The sequence below is a fragment of the Copadichromis virginalis genome, linkage group LG18, assembly GCF_057382275.1.
Source record: "Copadichromis virginalis isolate Kocher_CV1m ecotype Utaka linkage group LG18, C_Virginalis_male_GT1.1, whole genome shotgun sequence".
NCBI lineage: Eukaryota > Metazoa > Chordata > Actinopteri > Cichliformes > Cichlidae > Copadichromis > Copadichromis virginalis.
In genome coordinates this window covers 10215111-10234866 of record NC_140635.1, presented here as the reverse complement: position 1 = coordinate 10234866, position 19756 = coordinate 10215111, and the positions used below count along the sequence as shown (strand labels likewise).

At 41.8% G+C, this 19756-nt stretch overlaps 1 protein-coding gene and 1 long non-coding RNA gene across 2 annotated transcripts; one reads left to right on the top strand and one right to left on the bottom strand.

Moving 5' to 3' along the window:
- Positions 1-1896: 1896 nt before the first annotated feature.
- On the bottom strand, positions 1897-6438 carry LOC146687295 (uncharacterized). Its single transcript, XR_014916441.1, has 2 exons — positions 6315-6438; positions 1897-3424 (listed from the first exon to the last, which is right to left on the bottom strand). It is a non-coding gene; the product is annotated as an uncharacterized LOC146687295 (long non-coding RNA).
- A 3920-nt stretch (positions 6439-10358) lies between these two features.
- Positions 10359-17523, top strand: LOC146687294 (SLAM family member 5-like). The gene is made up of 6 exons (XM_085439469.1): positions 10359-10416; positions 14220-14519; positions 14607-14882; positions 15127-15231; positions 16030-16073; positions 16214-17523. Exons 1-6 carry the CDS (start codon positions 10359-10361, stop codon positions 16448-16450), a joined length of 1020 nt encoding a protein of 339 aa, XP_085295595.1. The 3' UTR covers positions 16451-17523.
- The last annotated feature ends 2233 nt before the right edge of the window (positions 17524-19756 follow it).

Genomic DNA, 19756 nt, shown 5'->3' with positions numbered 1-19756 from the left:
CTGAATATTTCTCTTAATTTGAATTAATTTGTTTTTCATATTTATATCCTGTCCACATCCTGTACATAACTTGTACTCACTACAGCCTGTACATACTTATAGTTATAGAATATTCACAACATACTTCATACCGTGTACATTATAACATACCATAATAGACCCATTTCTGTAATATACTTACATATCTATATTATTGCTAATATATATTGTAATATATCTATATCACTAAAGCACTTCTGGATGGATGCAAACTGCATTTCGTTGCCCTGTACCTGTGCATGTGCAATGACAATAAAGTTGAATTCTATTCTATTCTATTCTAATTAACAGACCTAGTTTTGTTTTTGAGAACATGAAATAGGCACAGAGTTTACAGACATGCCAACAAAGGGAGGAGAGTCAGCTGAGAACCAGTGAGTCAATGTACCTATTTCAGTGTGTACTGTTATTACATTAATAAAACTGCATGTGAAGTGTTCTGTCTTTATTACTCTGACTGCTTTGTTTTCATCACACACAAATCTAATGCAGTTCTCTTTAACTTTAAAAATATTCTAAGATTATGCAGTCTAGAAAATGTGAAACTTTTCATAGCTACATAAAAATAACAGGTCCCAAAAAGGAGGAGAGTACATGAACTAACACACTACATGTAAGCCTTAAAAAAATGAGGCTATCGGTAATAAATTATCAATGGCAATTTTCTAGACTTAGAAAAAATGTCATGTGGTTGTGAAAAAACAGTAGTCATAAGTATATAGTCTGTAGAGGTTGAAACAATAAAGAGATGAACACAAAGTCAGTTTGAGAGACTTTAATACTTGTACGTGGATTCCTCTTACATGCAAAAAGGAAGAAGAACAAGACGCTTTTAACTACAATATATATAGTGTCCATCCCCTTCGTCCATACATATCCGGGAGATCCTGGCACCTGTGTGTGTGTGTGTGTGTGTGTGCACTTCTCAATTTCAGTTGATTTATTTTTTCACAGATGTGAGGCGACCCTCTGTGTTCTTTTTGGTCAGCTGTGGATTTCTCTTTGAACTGTCCCATGGATTTCATTTCTGCACAGTCTCTTTCTATTGTTGAAAAATGAACTCTGACCTTTACTGAGACATGTGAAGCCTGCTGTTCTTTAATGTTGTTCTAGGTTCTTTTGTGATCTCTTTGGTGCACTCTTGGAGTAATGTTGGTCAACCCGTCACTCCTGGGATCCTTCAGCACTGTTCCAGCTTTTCTCCATTTGTGTATAATGGCTCTCATTGGGTTCACCTGAATTTAGCTTTCCAAAAAATGCATGCTGATTATTCAAGACCTCACATGTAAGGAGCAGGATTTATCAGGGAGCCAATGAAGAGAAGCTAATATAGGAGAAATATGCTCTTTCTTTCTGCTTGATTAACTGAAGGCTTTTCAGGGAGTTTTTAAGGCATCCTGGTAATAATGAATTACAGTAGTCCAGCCTTGAAGTAATAAATGCATGAAATAGTTTTTCATCATCACTCTGAGACCGGGCATTTCTAATTTTGGAGATATTGCAAAAATGGAACAAAGCAGTTCTACATATTTGTTTAATATGCACATTGAATGACATATCCTGGTCAAAAATGAGTCCAAGGCTCTTCACAGTGTTACTGGAGGCCAATGTAATGCCATCCATAGTAAGCATCTGACTAGAAACTGCATTTCTTAAAATCTAAAGCATGCTCTAATCACTGTAATCAAATGTTATGGTCACCAGTATCGAACGCTGCACTGAGGTCTAGCAGGACAAGCACAGAGGTGAGTCCACTGTCAGAGGCTATAAGAAGATCATTTGTAACCTTCACTAAAGCTGTTTCTGTGCTGTGATGAGCTCTGAAACCTGACTGAAACTCTTCAAATAAGCCATTCCTCTGCAGATGATCTGCTAGCTTTTTTTTTTTTTTTACAGCTACACTCTTAAGATTTTTGAGATAAAAGAAAGTTTGAAGATTGGAGAAAACATACCTCAAGTGATGATTTTTTAAGTAATGGTGTAACTACTGCCAGCTTGAAGGCCTATAGTAAATAGCTGATTATTAGAGACAAGTTTTTCATCCTGTTTGTAGAATGGCCGATTTATTTTGATTCCAGCCATTGTGAAGAAAGGTAGCTGCACCACTCACCTCTGTAACTTTGCTCTGCTTCACTTCAGCAGCATCAGGTAATGTTCATATGTTGATTAATGGTTTTCTTTCATTTTTGATCTACTGCAGAATATTTTTAAGGTCGTCTGCTATAAAATCCCAGGCAAGGAAAATCGCCTTCATGTTTTTCTGTGTTTTATCCTCAGTTACTTTGACATAAAGGCATCTGCTGTGATGCTTACATCTCTGATAAAGTCTCATAATTGTCAGCTTTCTTTTTATAGATATATAAATATGGATATGAACTGATACGTGATCAGAATTATAATATTTCTGACTGTCCTAGGCAAAACAGATTCAAATCGAATCATATCGAATCGTGGATCGAATCGATTCGGGACCTTGTGAATTGGAATTGAAGGAAATCAGTGACGATACCCAGCCCTACTCAGTTGTGCATCTTTGAACCTGTGTGAGCTTTTCTGGTTTCTAAAAAGACTTTAGGATTTCTTTAGGGGTGAATTTTCCCCTAGGTGTCGTTGTCTTATTTATTTATTTATGTAACCCAGGTCCCACGTAGCTATGGTAAAGCTAGAGTATATAGTACAATGAGACTGGGCCTGGGTTCATAGTGCTACTAATAATGATACCTGATACCCTCTAATTGCTATAATAAGGACCACCACAACTGTATTTTACACAAATTTATCCCTCACCGGGTATTTATTTAGACAAAAAGAAATAAAATAAACAGTTACTTTTATAAAATGAATTGAATTAAAATAAACAAACAAAATTACTGTAAAAGTGACTACATGGGTTTTCAATAAAAGATTATCAAAACAAAATACCTCTTTCTTAGGTGCCAACTGTTATTTCAGTTACAACAGCTCACACCTTTAAAATGGATGAATTTCAACCTTTGATAATAACTTTGATTAAAACTACACACTTACTCAATTTAAACCGAATTTGTAACAGTGGGCCCACACACACACACACACTTTAACCTGTCCACACTACACCTGTAGCACGGTGCTTGTTGCAGGCCTGATTCGAAGTTCGGGTGCGGTGAGGCCTAAAACTGATGGCCGCTTCACTCAAACTGAGCAATAAACAAAATACGTGCACTTTAGTTCCAGTTAGTACTCACGAGTCCAATGAGTTTGTTAGTGGGGCAATCAGAAACGGGCAGTTAGTTCACCAGTAGTGAAGACAGTCAGGGGTAAGAAAACAGTCAGGGGTGAGAAAACAGCAGGGTCCATCCGGGCAGAAACCTCTCTCTCCCTCTCCTTTCAGAGCGTCCATCGGCTTCTAAACATATTAAAACACTTGAGCTACAATACCAAATGCTATCACATAACGATTTAGCATTAGCATGCTTTGACTGAAAATAACAGAGCTAAACATACAGCATGGCATCACAGCACATAACGCGGTAAGCTGCGCTAATTAGCAAGCCGCTAGTTAGCATCACATATCACACCATTTTACCACTAAGATAAGATAAGATAGAACTTTATTAATCCCTCGGGTGGGTTCCTCTGGGAAATTCGACTTCCAAAAAAAGCACAGCAACGACCGAAGTTACAGTTACAGAACTGTTATATATATATATATATATATATATATATATACCAACTACCGACCAATAACCTGCCTCAGTACTACATGGAAGCTCCTGTCAGGCATCATATCGGCTAAGATGAACAGGCACATGGGTCAATACATGAGCGGGACACAGAAAGGAATTGGCAAGAATACCAGAGGCGCAAAACACCAGCTACTGGTAGACAGAACAATCAGCCGAGACTGCAAGACCAGACTGACCAACCTGTGCACTGCCTGGATTGATTACAAGAAGGCCTATGACTCAATGCCCCACAGCTGGATACTGGAATGCCTAGAATTGTACAAGATCAATGGGACCCTAAGAGCCTTCATCAGGAACTCAATGGGGATGTGGCGTACAACACTAGAGGCCAACTCCAAGCCCATAGCACAAGTCACCATCAAGTGCGGGATCTACCAAGGAGATGCTCTGTCCCCACTGCTGTTCTGCATAGGCCTGAACCCCCTCAGTGAGATCATTAACAAGACTGGCTACGGATACCGACTACAGAACGGAGCAGTTGTCAGCCACCTCCTGTACATGGATGACATCAAGCTGTATGCCAAGAGTGAACGAGACATCGATTCACTGATCCACACTACCAGGCTATACAGCAATGACATTGGAATGTCGTTCGGACTGGAGAAGTGTAGTCGGATGGTAACAAAGAGAGGGAAGGTAGTCAGAACTGAGGGGATTGAACTACCAGAAGGCAACATTGCAGACATAGAGGACAGTTACAAGTACTTGGGGATCCCACAGGCGAATGGGAACCATGAAGAGGCCGCTAGAAAAGCTGCAACCACCAAGTACCTGCAGAGGGTCAGGCAAGTCCTGAGGAGTCAGCTGAATGGTAAGAACAAGATCCGGGCCATCAACACGTACGCCCTGCCCGTGATCAGGTACCCTGCTGGGGTAATAGGCTGGCCAAAGGAGGAGATAGAAGCCACTGACATAAAGACAAGAAAGCTCCTTACCATGCATGGAGGGTTTCACCCCAAATCCAGCACCCTGAGGCTGTACGCTAAGCGGAAGGAAGGGGGCCGGGGACTGGTGAGTGTCAGCACCACAGTCCAGGATGAGACAACGAACATCCAAGAATACATTAGGAAGATGGCCCCAACTGACCGAGTGCTCAGTGAATACCTCAGGCAGCAGAAACCCAAGAAAGAGGAGGGAGACGAGGAACCATCATGGAAGGACAGGCCCCTGCACGGTATGTACCACCGGCAGATAGAGGAGGTGGCTGATATCCAGAAATCCTACCAGTGGCTGGACAAAGCTGGACTGAAAGACAGCACAGAGGCACTAATCATGGCAGCACAAGAACAAGCTCTGAGCACAAGATCCATAGAGGCTGGGGTCTATCACACCAGGCAAGACCCCAGGTGCAGGCTGTGTAAAGATGCCCCAGAGACAATCCAGCACATAACAGCAGGGCGCAAGATGCTAGCAGGCAAGGCATACATGGAACGCCATAACCAAGTGGCCGGCATAGTGTACAGGAACATCTGTGCCGAGTATAACCTGGAAGTCCCGAGGTCAAAATGGGAGATGCCCCCAAGGGTGGTGGAGAATGACCGAGCTAAGATCCTGTGGGACTTCCAGATACAGACGGACAAAATGGTGGTGGCTAACCAACCGGACATAGTGGTGGTAGACAAACAGAAGAAGATGGCCGTAGTGATCGATGTAGCGGTTCCGAATGACAGCAATATCAGGAAGAAGGAACACGAGAAGCTGGAGAAATACCAAGGGCTCAGAGAAGAGCTCGAGAGGATGTGGAGGGTGAAGGTAACGGTGGTCCCCGTGGTAATCGGAGCACTAGGTGCGGTGACTCCCAAGCTAGGCGAGTGGCTCCAGCAGATCCCAGGAACAACATCGGAGATCTCTGTCCAGAAGAGCGCAGTCCTGGGAACAGCTAAGATACTGCGCAGGACCCTCAAGCTCCCAGGCCTCTGGTAGAGGACCCGAGCTTGAAGGATAAACCGCCCGCAGGGGCGTGCTGGGTGTTTTATATATATATATATATACACACACACACACACACACACACACACACACACACACACACACACACACACACACACACACACACATATATAAATACAGAGACAAATATAAATAAAATATACAAAGGGGATAAATAGAATAAATAGGAATAAAAAATAAAAATACAAGTGAATTGCACATTTCAAGTATTGAGTCTATTGCACTGTTGACTATTTACAAAAAGTATTGCACAAAAGGTATTGTACAGTGAGGTGCAGAGGCACTACAGCTTAGTTGTTCCCCCCTCCTTCGTCCTCCTGTTTCCCCTCCCTCTCCCCTCCAGAGAGGAGTTAAACAGTCTGATGGCGTGTGGGACAAAGGAGTTTTTAAGTCTGTTAGTTCTTGTCTTGGGGAGAAGCAACCTGTCACTGAACAGACTCTTCTGGTTGTTTATGGCCGTGTGCAGAGGATGCCCAGCATTGTTCATAATGTCCAGCAGTTTCTTTAATGTCCTTTTCTCTGCCACTGTCACCAGAGTGTCCAGCTTCCACTATAACAAATAGTTACAGTACAAATGTCAAGGCACACAGTCTCATTTACCTCTTGCAGATCACAAATAAGTAATATCAGGACCACGGGTAGTCGACCTCAATGATACACTTAGATGCAAAATCCACACCACGTTTGCCTTACAACATCTCTCTCTTCGGACTTAGCTTCTGTGTCCGCTCCCACAGACTCACACAAATCTTACCACTCGTCCCGCCCCCATAGCAGAGAAGAATGACATTGACTGGCTCGTCAGCACAACAACCAATGACAATACAACATTGAGATAACTGACATTAGATGGGTAAATAAACTTAGGTTACACCCCAACATATTGATTCTGCATAGAAAATGAACTCTAAATCATGAAACCCTTTTATTTATTGGACTCTTAACTGTAAATGAAATACATTTGTACCAAAGCATATGATTTTAAACCTTTTATCAACTATTTATATTTTAACCATTTTTTATAATAGTAGACTTTTTTTCCTTTACCCTGTAAGCCTGAATAATTTCAGACAGGGCTACATTTATTTATTTTTATAACCCCTTTGACCACTTCGTCACACTTAAGTGATAAAGTATTGGTGTTTTCATTGTACACTGTGGTGGGGCGTGGTCTGCGGTGCCGTGCAGGGAGGGCGGACGCACCTGCACGGCATCCTTAATCACGCCCGCTTAGTTAAAAACACGGGGACTCAGGGGTTTGGGGGTGTTGTGGTGTGGTGAGATGTAAATAAAGATGACGCTGAACGTTGCTCCGTGGTCCCGCCGTGTCTTATTCACGCCACATTGGTGCCGAAACCCAGGAGGCAGCACGGCGGGTCCATATCGGAGCCAGGGAATGGAGGAGCTGGCCCAGAGGGTGGCCGAAATGGCGGCCGCCCAGCGGGAGCAGGCGGCGGAGGTGCGTCGCCAGCAGGAAGAGCTGCAGGACCAGTCCGAGCGGCACCTGGAAAGGATTGGGGAGCTGGCGGCGCTGCTCTGGGCCTGGGCGCCACCCCCACAGGTGTGTCCCGAGGACAGTGAAGCGGTGGAGGAGCCGCGTGAGGCACCTCAGCAGCCGGAGGTGGCAGACGAGGCGCGCGGGGATCTGCGCCTGCCGGAGGAGGGGGAACAGCCAGGTGAAGGGCTGCTCCTGCCGGGAGTGGTGGATGAGCCGCTCCAACCGGAGGCGGCAGACGAGGTGCGCGAGGGTCTGCGCCGGTTGGAGAAAGAGGAGCTGCACGAGGGGCTGCTCGAGCCGGGAGTGGCGGCGGAGGGAGCAGTAGTGACGGAGGAGTCGCGCTATGGGCTGCTCCAGCAGGGAGCGACAGCGGTGACGGAGGGGCCGCGCAAGGAGCTGGAGGTCCCAGTGCCAGGGGAGCTTGCTCGAGTGGAACTGGCGAGCGAGGCGGGCGCCACGCTTGAGATCGCCGTGCTCGCCAGACCGGCCTCACCACCACCAGAGGCCTGTACACGCCACACCTCTGCCCAGCCACCTGTGAGCTGGGGCTCACGCTTGTGCCGGCCGCGCCGGGTGCACCTGTCACGTGTCCGACTTCCGAACCAGCTTTGCCTGCGCCGCTGGATTCGCGGGCGGCCGCCTGAACTCGCACCTCCCCGTCGCTTGGCCGGGGCCTGGGGGTACCAGCTGTCCGGGCTGATTCCCTCTCCCACTGGCGGTGGGGGAGTAGGTTCGGCCGGATGGCTCCCCGGCCTCAATCGGGCGATGGGGGTATGTGGTGGGGCGTGGTCTGCGGTGCCGTGCAGGGAGGGCGGACGCACCTGCACGGCATCCTTAATCACGCCCGCCTAGTTAAAAACACGGGGACTCAGGGGTTTGGGGGTGTTGTGGTGTGGTGAGATGTAAATAAAGATGACTCTGAACGTTGCTCCGTGGTCCCGCCGTGTCTTATTCACGCCACATACACATTTTGCATTTTCATTTTCTAATTGTCATATCTACTCTCATCAGTAGCAGCTGAAAAAGAGAAAATTAATACAGAGCCAAAGTGAGTCCAGCTTTTTGCTAAAGGTTTCCACAGCAGTCCCAGTTTCTCATGTGGTCCCCTGAGAAAATTAATTGCCCACCTTTGCTCTAAAAACAAGCTTGGCTAGAAACCTGCAATCACAATCTATGTGGTTGCAAAGTGCTGACATACATTCAGTAGCTGCTTAGATCAGTGTCAATAGACTAAGAAATGCTAGAATTTCACTCACCAAAACTAAAGCACAACCTCTGAGTATAAATAAAACCATATTATTTGTCAGATAATTTAATGAAAAATGATTTAAAAGGCACTGACCGCACATACATGGTTTGCACATCACACAGTAAAGGTAGCCACAGCCCTAACTTAAACTAAGGAAAGAAACCAACTGGATTTCTTTCAGTTTCATGAAGGTGTTTCACCTCTTATCTTCTTCAGCTTCAAAACCAGATAAAAAGTCCCAGGTAGTTAAACCCTAGTGGGGCTTGTCCCTTTAGGTACTTGCAAAACAGAACCAACTCTATACAACGCGGGTTTCTATAGACAAAAACATGAATGTGTCATGGGCTCATCAGTGTCACCCATTGCAGCCAACCTCTACATGGAGGAAGTGGAAAGTAAAGCTCTTGGCACTTTCAAAGGGAAAGCACCCAGCCACAGGTACAGATACTTGGATTACACATGGATCAAAATCAAAACCCAAGATCTAGAAGCCTTTACTGTTCACATCAACTCAGTGACTAAAAACATAAAGTTCAGCAGGGAGGATACAAGAGATCATAGTTTGCTGTATCTAGGCTGTGCACATAGAGGATGATGAGAACCTCAGGATAGGGATTTAAATTGGCGAGTGGGACTGTAGCCTGAAGTGTGTATGGTTAAATGGGACATGTTTAATTTCTGGTCATTTTATGTAGAAAATTTTCTCCTGAGAGAAATAAGTAGTGTACTATATTACTTTTATGAAAAGTCATCTTTGTAATATGTGTAATAATGACATTTCTTGAGTAACAACCCCAAACTGATGACGGGAAAGAGGAGACATACCTCCAACATGCACAACCATTTTACCACGGAGGATGCAATTCATAAGCACTACTGTAATGTCTTTGATATGCTGTTTAGCGATGGCGGTGACTCTCAAAGCAGAGCCAGTGAGAACTGATAAGGAATTCAATCACTCAGTGATATCATAAATGGAATCCAAATCATTACATTTTCTTCAGTTCCCAACTGTACTGGTGAACCTCCACTGCTCAGCCATTGAGAGGATACTTACATACTGCATAAGAGGCTCCAAAAAGTGGTCAACAAAATGCAGCAGATCATTGACTGTTGTTACAAAAGACTTCAGCCATTCTACATCTCACCTGTTTGACCTACTGCCCTCTAGGAGGCACTGCAGTCTATCCAAATCAGCACCAACACTCTCAGGAACTGTTTTTTTCTCCTCAAGGCATCACTGCTGAACACAGACACCTCCCACTCAAACTCACACATCAGTGTTTCTCAAACCCATAAATAACACACACACTAAAGCATGCACATCACCACCACGCAAGTCAATTTACAATACAGAGCAAATTTGTACATTTGAATACTCTGGTACTTTTAGATGTGATGATGTTTAATGATAAACATTTAACGTTTAATGAAGAAGCTTCTCAGATGAGAGGTGAAACGTCTTCAAGTAACTTAAAGAAGTCCAGACGCTTTTCTTTGCAAGCTCCTTTGACTACGATGACCTGGATGACTGAGAACCTTCACAGACATTTAATGATAAAGTTTTCAGTTTCAGTCACTGCATTAAGCTCTTACTAAAAATGTAATGTTTGTGTTTTCAGTTTTCTAATTTCTGTTGACAGAAACTGTCAATTTCTCAGCAAAGCTCAGAAATTTATAGTAAATTTATATAAATTATGGAACTTTAAAACTGTCTTTTTCAAAGATGGAGGGTAAATGGGACCATCAGTGGCGATAGATCAGTTGAGAAGCGTGAACGAGTCAGAGAAAAAACCTACACAGAAAGTGTAAAACAAAACAGGATGTTCAAACTTCCTGAGTCAAGCTTTACAAGAACTTTGAAAGCTTTACCAGAATTTTGAAGGCACATATCAAGATGCGTTGCATTTTATTTTGGGGCGCAATTTTGTGGATGTATTCATCTGAAACAAAAGGTAAATAGCTAGTTTTTATACTAATATTTAAACTTGTTAATATCCTACAATTTATGTGCCCATCATTCATGCTCCAATCAGTTTAATTTTTAAAGGCATGTATGCTGGTAAATAAAAACCTCCCTCGGGTGCTTTAAACCTAAAGTAAAAAAAAGTAATAGCCTGTTTTTAAAATATAAGCTATTTCTCTTAAAATGTATGGAGCAAAAGCAAAAAGCTATCATGAAAGTAAATACTGAAATAAAGTAAAGATACCTAAGAAGTCTACTTAACACGGTAACAAAGTATTTGTACTTTCTTTCTAGTACGAACTAACAATGTAACAAAGTATTTGTACTTTGTAATTTCAGAGGTCTGCTTTTTAGGTGCTCGTTTGTAAATTTCATTGAGCAGGGCTCTAGACTAACATTTTGCCTCGGTTGCATTAGTGCACTTAACTTTTTTTCTTAGGTGCGCCCAAATATTTCAAACGCATTGCAGAACACCACAGTTTTACATGTTCACCTTTTTTTTTTTTTTGAAAATTGCTGTCCATACAGACAATATTGATTTATAAATGGTTAACTATCAATCTTGTCAACACAAAGTTCTTTATTTGGAGCACAGTTCTACAAGAAAGATAAGTTACTGAAAAAGTGCTTGTGCTTCAAGTGTTTCACCGAGCTGAAATTTAAACTTAAAACATCTCAAGATATATTAAATAAAAAGTAAATCTAAATTAAAAGGACCTCAAAGTGTCTCAAAGGCTTAAAACTGAACATCTTAATATCTGAACAGTTGGATATTTTATGGACGATCCTCCATTGCAGTCACATGCCCCTCAGATGGCCAACCCCCCCCTCCACACACACACCTTTTTTTTCCCAATGTGTCTGTGATGACACCAATAAATGTATGTGGGGTTTACGTTTAAGCCATTTTTCTTGTGAAGAATTATTTCAGACTTGGGGACATTTGGGCAATGTATTTATCCTGGTATATAGTGTGTTTTCTGGATACTAGGCTACTCTGTCCGTCAGCACTTTTGAAAGTACACACACGTAGGCCTAAAGGAATAAAGGAATATCTGTACCATGGCCAATCAGAGAGGTCCTGCCCTTGACTATCTCTGATTGGTTTGACCATGATATGGGCATGTTGTGTATCTGTTGTTGACCACATGGAGACTTTCAGAGTTATGAAGACTTTAGTTTTTTACTTGAACAGCTGGTAGCACCGATGCGACGTCAGACTTTTTTAGTTGCACCATTGAGAATTTAGGTTGCGTCGCACTCTAGAGCCCTGCTGAGGAGTGAATCCTCCCTAGGATGTTGATTTAATCTTCATAGGAGCCACAGTATCCTGCACTAAAAAAAAATATATAACAATTTTTTTTTAGTGCGTGGGAGGCCAAGAGTGCAACTTTCAAAGTAACCCTAACTGACCTGGTCTTTGGTTGATATATAAAGTAGAGTGAAAGATTGTTGGAACTCCTTTGCTGCTGTTATTTACTAAGAAGACATTGAAGAGCCCATTAGCCCATATATAACGGGGCGATCGTGGCTCAAGAGTTGGGAGTTCGCCTTGTAATCGGAAGGTTGGGGGTTCGAGCAGTCTCTGTCATTCACCCGTTGCCTACTGGTGGTGGTCAGAGGGCCGGTGGCGCCAGTGTCCGGCAGCCTCACCTCTGTCAGTGCGCCCCAGGGCAGCTGTGGCTACAATGTAGCTTGGCATCACCAGTGTGTGAATGGGTGGATGACTGGTTGTGTAAAGCGCTTTGGGGTCCTTAGGGACTAGTAAAACGCTATACAAACACAGGCCATTTTTTTGGTGCAGTTTAAACAAATAAACTATATATTTTTTTAAATTTTAAGGGTAACTTTTTTATTATTTGCCTTATTTCTGATCTGGAATCACCGAGAAATATACTAGGGCTGGGTATCGTCACTGATTTCTAGAATCGATTCGATTCCGATTCCGATTCACAAGGTCCCGAATCGATTCGATCCACGATTCGATTCAATTAGATTCGATTCGATTTAAATCTGGGAAATTTTGCCTCAGACAGTCAGAAATATTATAATTCAGATCAGTACATTTACATATTTTTGTATCTATAAAAAGGAAGCTGACACTCGCAAGGCTTTATCAAAGGTGTAAGCATCACAGCAGAGGCCTTTGTGTCAAAGTAGCTAAAGATAAAACACAGAAAAACATGAAGGTTTTCCTGGCCTGGGATTTTATAAAAATATTCTGCAGTACATCAAAAACGAAAGAAAACCATTAATCAACATATGAACATTACCTCTGAAGTTACAGTGGTTTTATTACAGACACAGCTAAGCGTTTTGCATTTTACATAATTTTAAAAAGTTTACATTTGTTCAGTAACCTATTGAACAGCAGAAATTAGGCTTTCTTTTCGGAAGTAAAAGGGAAAAAAACAGCGGTAACAACGGTAGACTTGTGCGTAACAAGCAAGCGAATAATGCAGAAAACAGATTTTTAGACGGGAAACTGTTCTTGAAGTATACAGAGAGAGCTGTGCATGAAGTGTGGTGGAAGCAAAACAGCAAAGTAAGAGGGAGTCCATGACGATGTTTATGTGAAGCGTAGTTTGGATCTTCTTTTGCTGCTGGTTCGGTCAATAATGTTTGGAGAGAGATAAAACTAACAGTTTTAGAATCAGCGCAAAAAGGGCATAAACACAAAGCTCGGACCCGCCGAAACATCGGAATCAGCGAGCTGTCGGCTTTCAGCCCCGACCGTGTCAGTGCCGTCGGGTGAGAAAGGCGACATCTCACCGATTCTGTTCCGTCGGCAGGTCCGAGCTTTGTGTTTACATCTTTGTGCAGAATCTGTGTACCTGCTCTCATTTACTGTTTTAGCTGTTTGGTGGTTCTTGAAATTTTGTGAGGTTTAACCTGAGATTCTGGCGTTTTGGGCAAAATAAATTAATATTAAAAAAATCCATTCAGGATTTTAATGAATCGATATCACGTTATCCAAGCCAGAATCGATTTTAATCGATAAATCGATTATCAAAACCCACCACTAAAATATACCCTTAAAATCCCAACACACAGAGTCTCTGTGGTGATGGGAATTTTAAGTGTATAACAGTAGGAGATAAGCTGCAGAGAGATGTGTGAGACTCTGCTTACTGGTCCAAACCCTGGTCATGTTCTGATTGGTTTAATATATTTGGTCATATCTCGAGACATGAGAGTTGCACTGTCTGAAGTGAGATTGAAGGTGTATCTCATAAAAGTTTGGGTTTTCCACAAACATAATTTCCTTAGGGATGATTAAAGTATTCTGATTCTGATACTGATTATCTGATGTGTGAAACCCATAATGTTTGGTGGGTGCCACAGACAGCAAGCAGTTTGATGTAAATGGACTGGTTCTTATATAGCCCTTTTCTACTCTGAGAACTCAAAGTGCTTTACACAACTTGCCTCATTTACCCATTCACGCCAGCACTTTTTTTCTATGCCCATGTGACTAGACAATAATGAAAATAATCAAATGATAGGGTGGAGCAGTGGGTGGTGTCAGGAGAGGTTGACCAACACAGCTGGTCTCCATCGTTCAATCATGCCTGCCCCTGTGTGAGTAGATTACCAAGACCTGACCAAAGTGCTTTGTGAGGTGTGCAAAGAACAGAAAAGCTCTGGTGAAAAAAGTACTACAAAATAAATATCCACAACACTGCAACAATATTTGTGTCAGGTCTTTTTTGTATTACTGTTGTGTTTGGTTTAACAGAATTGGAGCTGAATGTTCATGATTCTGATACTTTTTGGTTTCTTTTCTTTTAGGGCTCCAACATGTGTTTGTACTGCACGGAAAGGACTTACACTTGGATGTAGAGAAACCTGTTAAACTTGAGAAAAAGACTGACTTTTTCTGGAAGTTTAATACCAGTAATTATGTTGGTAAAATCAGTTATAATAAAGAGTCAGTATTGTTTGGCAGCTATGAAGTAAGAGCTGATTTTTTTGGCCAAAATTACTCTTTGGTATTGAAAAATGTAAAACACAGTGACAGTGGAGATTATACTGCAGTAGTGACTGGGGGAAAAGAGCAAAGGGTAGGTGAAATCAAGGTCATAGTCCAAGGTAGGTTTATTTTTGTCATTTTCATTTCAAATATTGACACAGCATATATCTGTGTTAATTCTATTCACACCTGCTTTTAATTCCCAGATCCAGTGTCTCCAGTTAATCTGACATTGACCTCCAGCAGCTCAGACTCCTGTAACCTGACTGTAACCTGCACTATAGTGGACCTGAACATCAGCTGTACTTTTAGATGTGATGCTCACAACTGCTCTCTTTTGGAAGAAAATCCCAGCACCACAGACATGCTTTCCTCTCTGATTGTTTACCTGCAGCAAGACACTGTCTTTTGTAATCATAGCAATGAAGTAAGCTGGAAAAATAGCACGATGGTGCTAAAATCTCAATGTGACACGAAGTCAGGTAAGATTAGATGCCAAAGAAATAATGAATGAAAATTTAAAAGATATCCTTTTAAAGATGTCATGCAACAGAACTTTAGTGAAATACAAACTCTAAAAATAAAAATATTTGAAGATTGAGTTTTCTACTCTAGCAAAAAAAACAAAAACTGCCTTAAATATCTATTATTATTATTTTTTGTATTAATAATATCAACTTAGAATTGTACAGTGCCTTTGTAATCAGTTTTGTTTTTCCTTTACAGGCCACATAGATGCCAACAATACCACCGTGACTGTGTGTGTTGTTGTTGCTGCCATCATCATAATCCTCGTTATAGGTTATATTCATCATCGAACGAAACATAAAAGTAAGTCCAAGCAAGTATTTATCAAGATATTGCAAAAGTAAATAAATAAAAAAATCGTCAAAATACTTGTTGTTGCAAAATACATTGCTTGTTATTATTAACCCCGCAAATGTGGCTTTTCTGTGAAGCACTTTGATGTACCAGAGACTTTTAAATGTGCTATAGAAATAAAATTGAAACTGAAACTGAAACTTTTGCCAACGTACTTTACTAATCCCAACTATGAGTGACCACTGTTTCCATTCCACGCTTTGCCTTGCTGAAATGTGAAATCTACATGCATGTAGAAATTGCAACAACAGCAGAGGGAGATATTTTATTTCAAGCCAACATGAAAATAATTATCTGAAAGCATTTAAATGGACATTATTAATACATTTACACGTGTATACATATATTAAGAACCCTGGAATGTACTTCATCATACCTTTTTCCTCACTACTGACTTTGTTGCTTTAAATATTTTATCTTATTCTGCTGGTACTGCAGCGTTCGCATACAGTAATGAAACTTCTGCATGTGTGTCTTTTTTACACTTTGGAAAGGCGAAGCTTGAAATGGACGCAGTGGACTGGTGTGTCTATTACATGCTCTGCCGTGATATCAGGTTGGAGTGCCATGCCAGGTCTAGTTTATGTGTGAGAATTCAATTATTTTGATAAAATTTGGATTTAATGTAACATCAGCTGAAATGACTTAGGAATGCAGAATAATAGAAATCGTCAGTTAAAGCTTGCAAAGAAAAATATAAGTTAAAGAAAATCACTACATATTTATTTATTCATGTCTGACCACCAGATACCAGGGAAACCATTGAAAACACAGTGTATGCAGTTCCTGAGGTAAGTGTGGTAAATGAGATTTGACTTAGGTAGAAGCAAGCAGCCTCTAACTGACACATATTTGTGTTACTGGTCACACTACGTGTTTTTGCTCAGGTGCTTTGAACTCAGTCGCTCTGCTGAATCTTTTGATGTTCCAGTGTGAACAGTTGCATCTGGGATGCTGCAATCTCGCGATTGCGCCTCCGGCTGAGCCGATGTCCACATCGGATGGGAGGAAAGCATGGGAGGCGTTGGGTGAGGACGTATCAGTATCAGTGTACGTGTGTGCGTCTGTGTGGGGATGTGTATCCTGTGTTCAGCCTGAGAGAGTGTCCTTTCGACTATTAGGTGAAAATCAACAGTCCGCAGCCTACGCAGGTGGCCTTGTGGAATAGGGCAAGAGAGTCAGTTCGTTCTTGGTATTGTATCTCTGGGAAGAATTGTTGTTGTTCTCCTCGGCATCAACCTTCAAGCATTGTCCAGCTGGCGCCGTCGGGGTGGGGGTGTTGTAAATGTTGTTTTGGGATGAACAAACTGTATCAATTTTACAGTTGTTCTTAATGTCCATCACTGGTCTCCTGTTGTATCATCTGTTTTAGAACCGTGAGCTCCTCCAAGATCTTTCCCATATTGCGTTCAGTAAGAACAGTCTGAGTACTCACAGCTCTTCCCGCATTTTCGATAATAGCGGCCAGCCTTGTGGGGTTTTGAAAGGCATTCACCGCTTTCTTCAATTTCCGATAAGCCAGGGCCAAGCCAGCTCCGATCAGCAAGAACCCCGTTATCATGGTTCCGAACAGGTAGATGTCTTCAATGTCCTCAATAGACAGTCCAACCAGGCACACGACGTGCCACTTCTGCCACTCGTCCATCGATTATCCAGCAGGGAACGTCCCTCCAGGACACTTGGGCTCTCCCGAACCCAGGCTTCTCGTCGAAAATAGAGTGCCAATTGCATTGACAAATATCCAGTTATAAGAACAAGTGACACAAGCAAATGTCATAGTTTGGTTACTAACTGGACAACTAGAGGAAGGACAGAAAGGCTATTAACTATTAACTGAAACAAACAGCCAAAAAAAAAGGCTGTGGCACCCTCCAGCCTTAGAATAACCCACACTTGATTGTTCTATTCAGCTGTCGGAAGCATGGAAAAACATGGAAAAAATAAAAAAGACTCCCCTCACTGGTGAATCACCAGCACAAAGCAAAACTAACAATTTCATCTGAAACTTAAAAGTTAAACAGGGAGGACAGCCAAAAAAACAAAAAACAACAACAAAACCCCCCCCCCCCCACAGGCCACAAATCCAACCCAGCAGTACCATTACAACATCTTCCCTTCGCCTCCAGGCAGCTGTAGACAGTTTTTCAGTGGAAGAACATGAAATGTAGTATTAATTTTGGCAGCAGGTAGTTTTAAAAGAAAAGCTTTTGCATTGATGATTTTCTTCGTTCCGAAGGGTCCAGTATAAGTTCTTAGTGACACAAAAAATGAGTGACGAAAATCTTCTGAAAACAGAGACAACTGTTACTTCAACAGAAGGTTGGTATGGAAGTAAAGAATGAAAGGAAGAGAGACCAGCTACACCAGAAGTTAGAGCATTGTGTGCATATTCTATCCATGTATAAAACAGCTTCAAACCCTTAATTTAGTCTTTCAGTTTGGACCTGATTTGAAATGATCTTTTTCAGAATACAAATCTACAGTGAAGATAACGCTGTTGCCTTGTGATCAAAGTAAGCAGGAGACAAGGTCTGAAGTTATGTGAGTCAGCAAGGACTGTAACTAACCTGAGGTGGGTTAGGAAACAGTTTTATTTCTAGCAAAAATATTTGTGGGTGTCCTTATCTAGAGTGGTCCACCAAGTGGCAGGTGAACTTGGCAGTGTGGGCCCAATGGATAATCCATGAGTGTATTGAGAATGACCTATAGAGTTTGCTAGGATGGGCTTGAGCTGGAATCTGGCTCAATAGATTAAACATCTGGTTAAACAAACTTTATACCTCCCAACGCACAAGATAGTGACAAAGTGGTCTCTTTAGCTGGTTAACTAGATTCGGTGGAGAACTGCTGAGACAGCATCTGATTGAATGTTTCATGAACCAGAGTGTTAGCGAAATTAAAATGACCCCAAAACAGTGACTATCTAGCCTGCCTGGAGTTTAATCATTAGATTTTGCAAGAATGATATACTCCTGTGGCCAGTCTGATGCTTGCCCCCTTCATCCAGTGCCTCCAGTCCTCCAGAGCTATCTTCCCAGCTAATAGTGCATGGTCTAAGATATAGTAATTCCTTTATGTGGAAGACAGACAGTGGGAGAAAAAGACACAGTGGTGGAGTTTAGCTTTAGAGCCAAATTACCTCAGCCACAAATTGCTAGTGTAGGTCTGGCTAAGTCTAGTGCTGAGTTGAAGACTCTCCCTAATTCTTGTAAATTATTCTTAGCCTCTGAAGTGCACTTGCAGGTCATTGCACTGTTGATTAAGAATATCTTAAAAGTATGTGTTGAACACATTTTAATAAAATGTATTTGGATAAAAAAAATTATTGTAATTTTCTTTTGCAGTCATGGATACAGGTGATCTTTTGTTAATCACAGTAAAATTCCTGCTTATGTTAATGCAGTTTAATGGCACTATTTACAAATAAAGTCTTTCTATTAAGTCTGAAGCTATCTATAATTTATTTTCCAGGTTATCCGAACAACACCACCCATGGAACAGAGTCCAATCAGTGATACTTCTCCAACATCCACCTATAGCTTTGTGAGACCTCACTCTGGACCCAACAGATCCACTGAGGCCAGAAGCAAAGCTTTGCCCGAGAGCTTGTATGCCCAGGTAGAAATTCATCCCAGATCCTAAAATCTCTTCAGAAAGCTTGAAACCTGGATCCCCCGTAGCTGGTTACCAAGATTACGTGAAGTACCCTCAGAAGGTCTACTCGATGATGTTAATGCAGCACTATGGATGATACCTACAGCCACGCTTACCGAGACTAACAAGCTGATCTACAATACGGCAGCAGTGATCAGTGAGATGCTTGTGAGACTGCTTTGAACAGCACACGAAGGACCTTCATCTGGTGGTTCTTCTTCTCCTTTAGTTTGCACCGAAACACTTTCCCTCTGCTTGGAGTGGATATATAAGATTGTGGGGTGTTTCTGATTACAGACCTTACGTTTCTATGGAGAACCACAAGAGTCACACGCATCAAAATAAAGAATTCTGTGCTTAAATATTGAATTGTTGAATGAATTCTGCATTTGTAAATTCATTTTTTGAATTCCAGTTTAATAAACTGATTTTCAAAATGCTTTTTAAAAACTTCATTTCAAAAACGTTTTTTGAATTTCAATTTAATAAAGTGATTTTCTAAATGCTTTTTAAAATGGCGATTCCACTCCTCATTTCAAAATCCATTTCCCTTTCCTGTTCGCTCAGGAAGTTCTGCATGTGTGTCCATGTCATGTCATTCTTTGGAGAGACAAAGTGTGAAATGGATACACTGGACCAGCATGTCTATTATGCCTTTATGCATTCATAGTTCTTAAAAACTCCATCTTATCATCTCTTGTATTACCTGCATGGGTTGATCATTATTTACACTGGGACCAATAGTTCCGATTAACCACTAGCCAATCAGAATGCTTAGCAGTCCCCCCTGCCTCTATAATCAAGAGCTCAGTCTGATGAT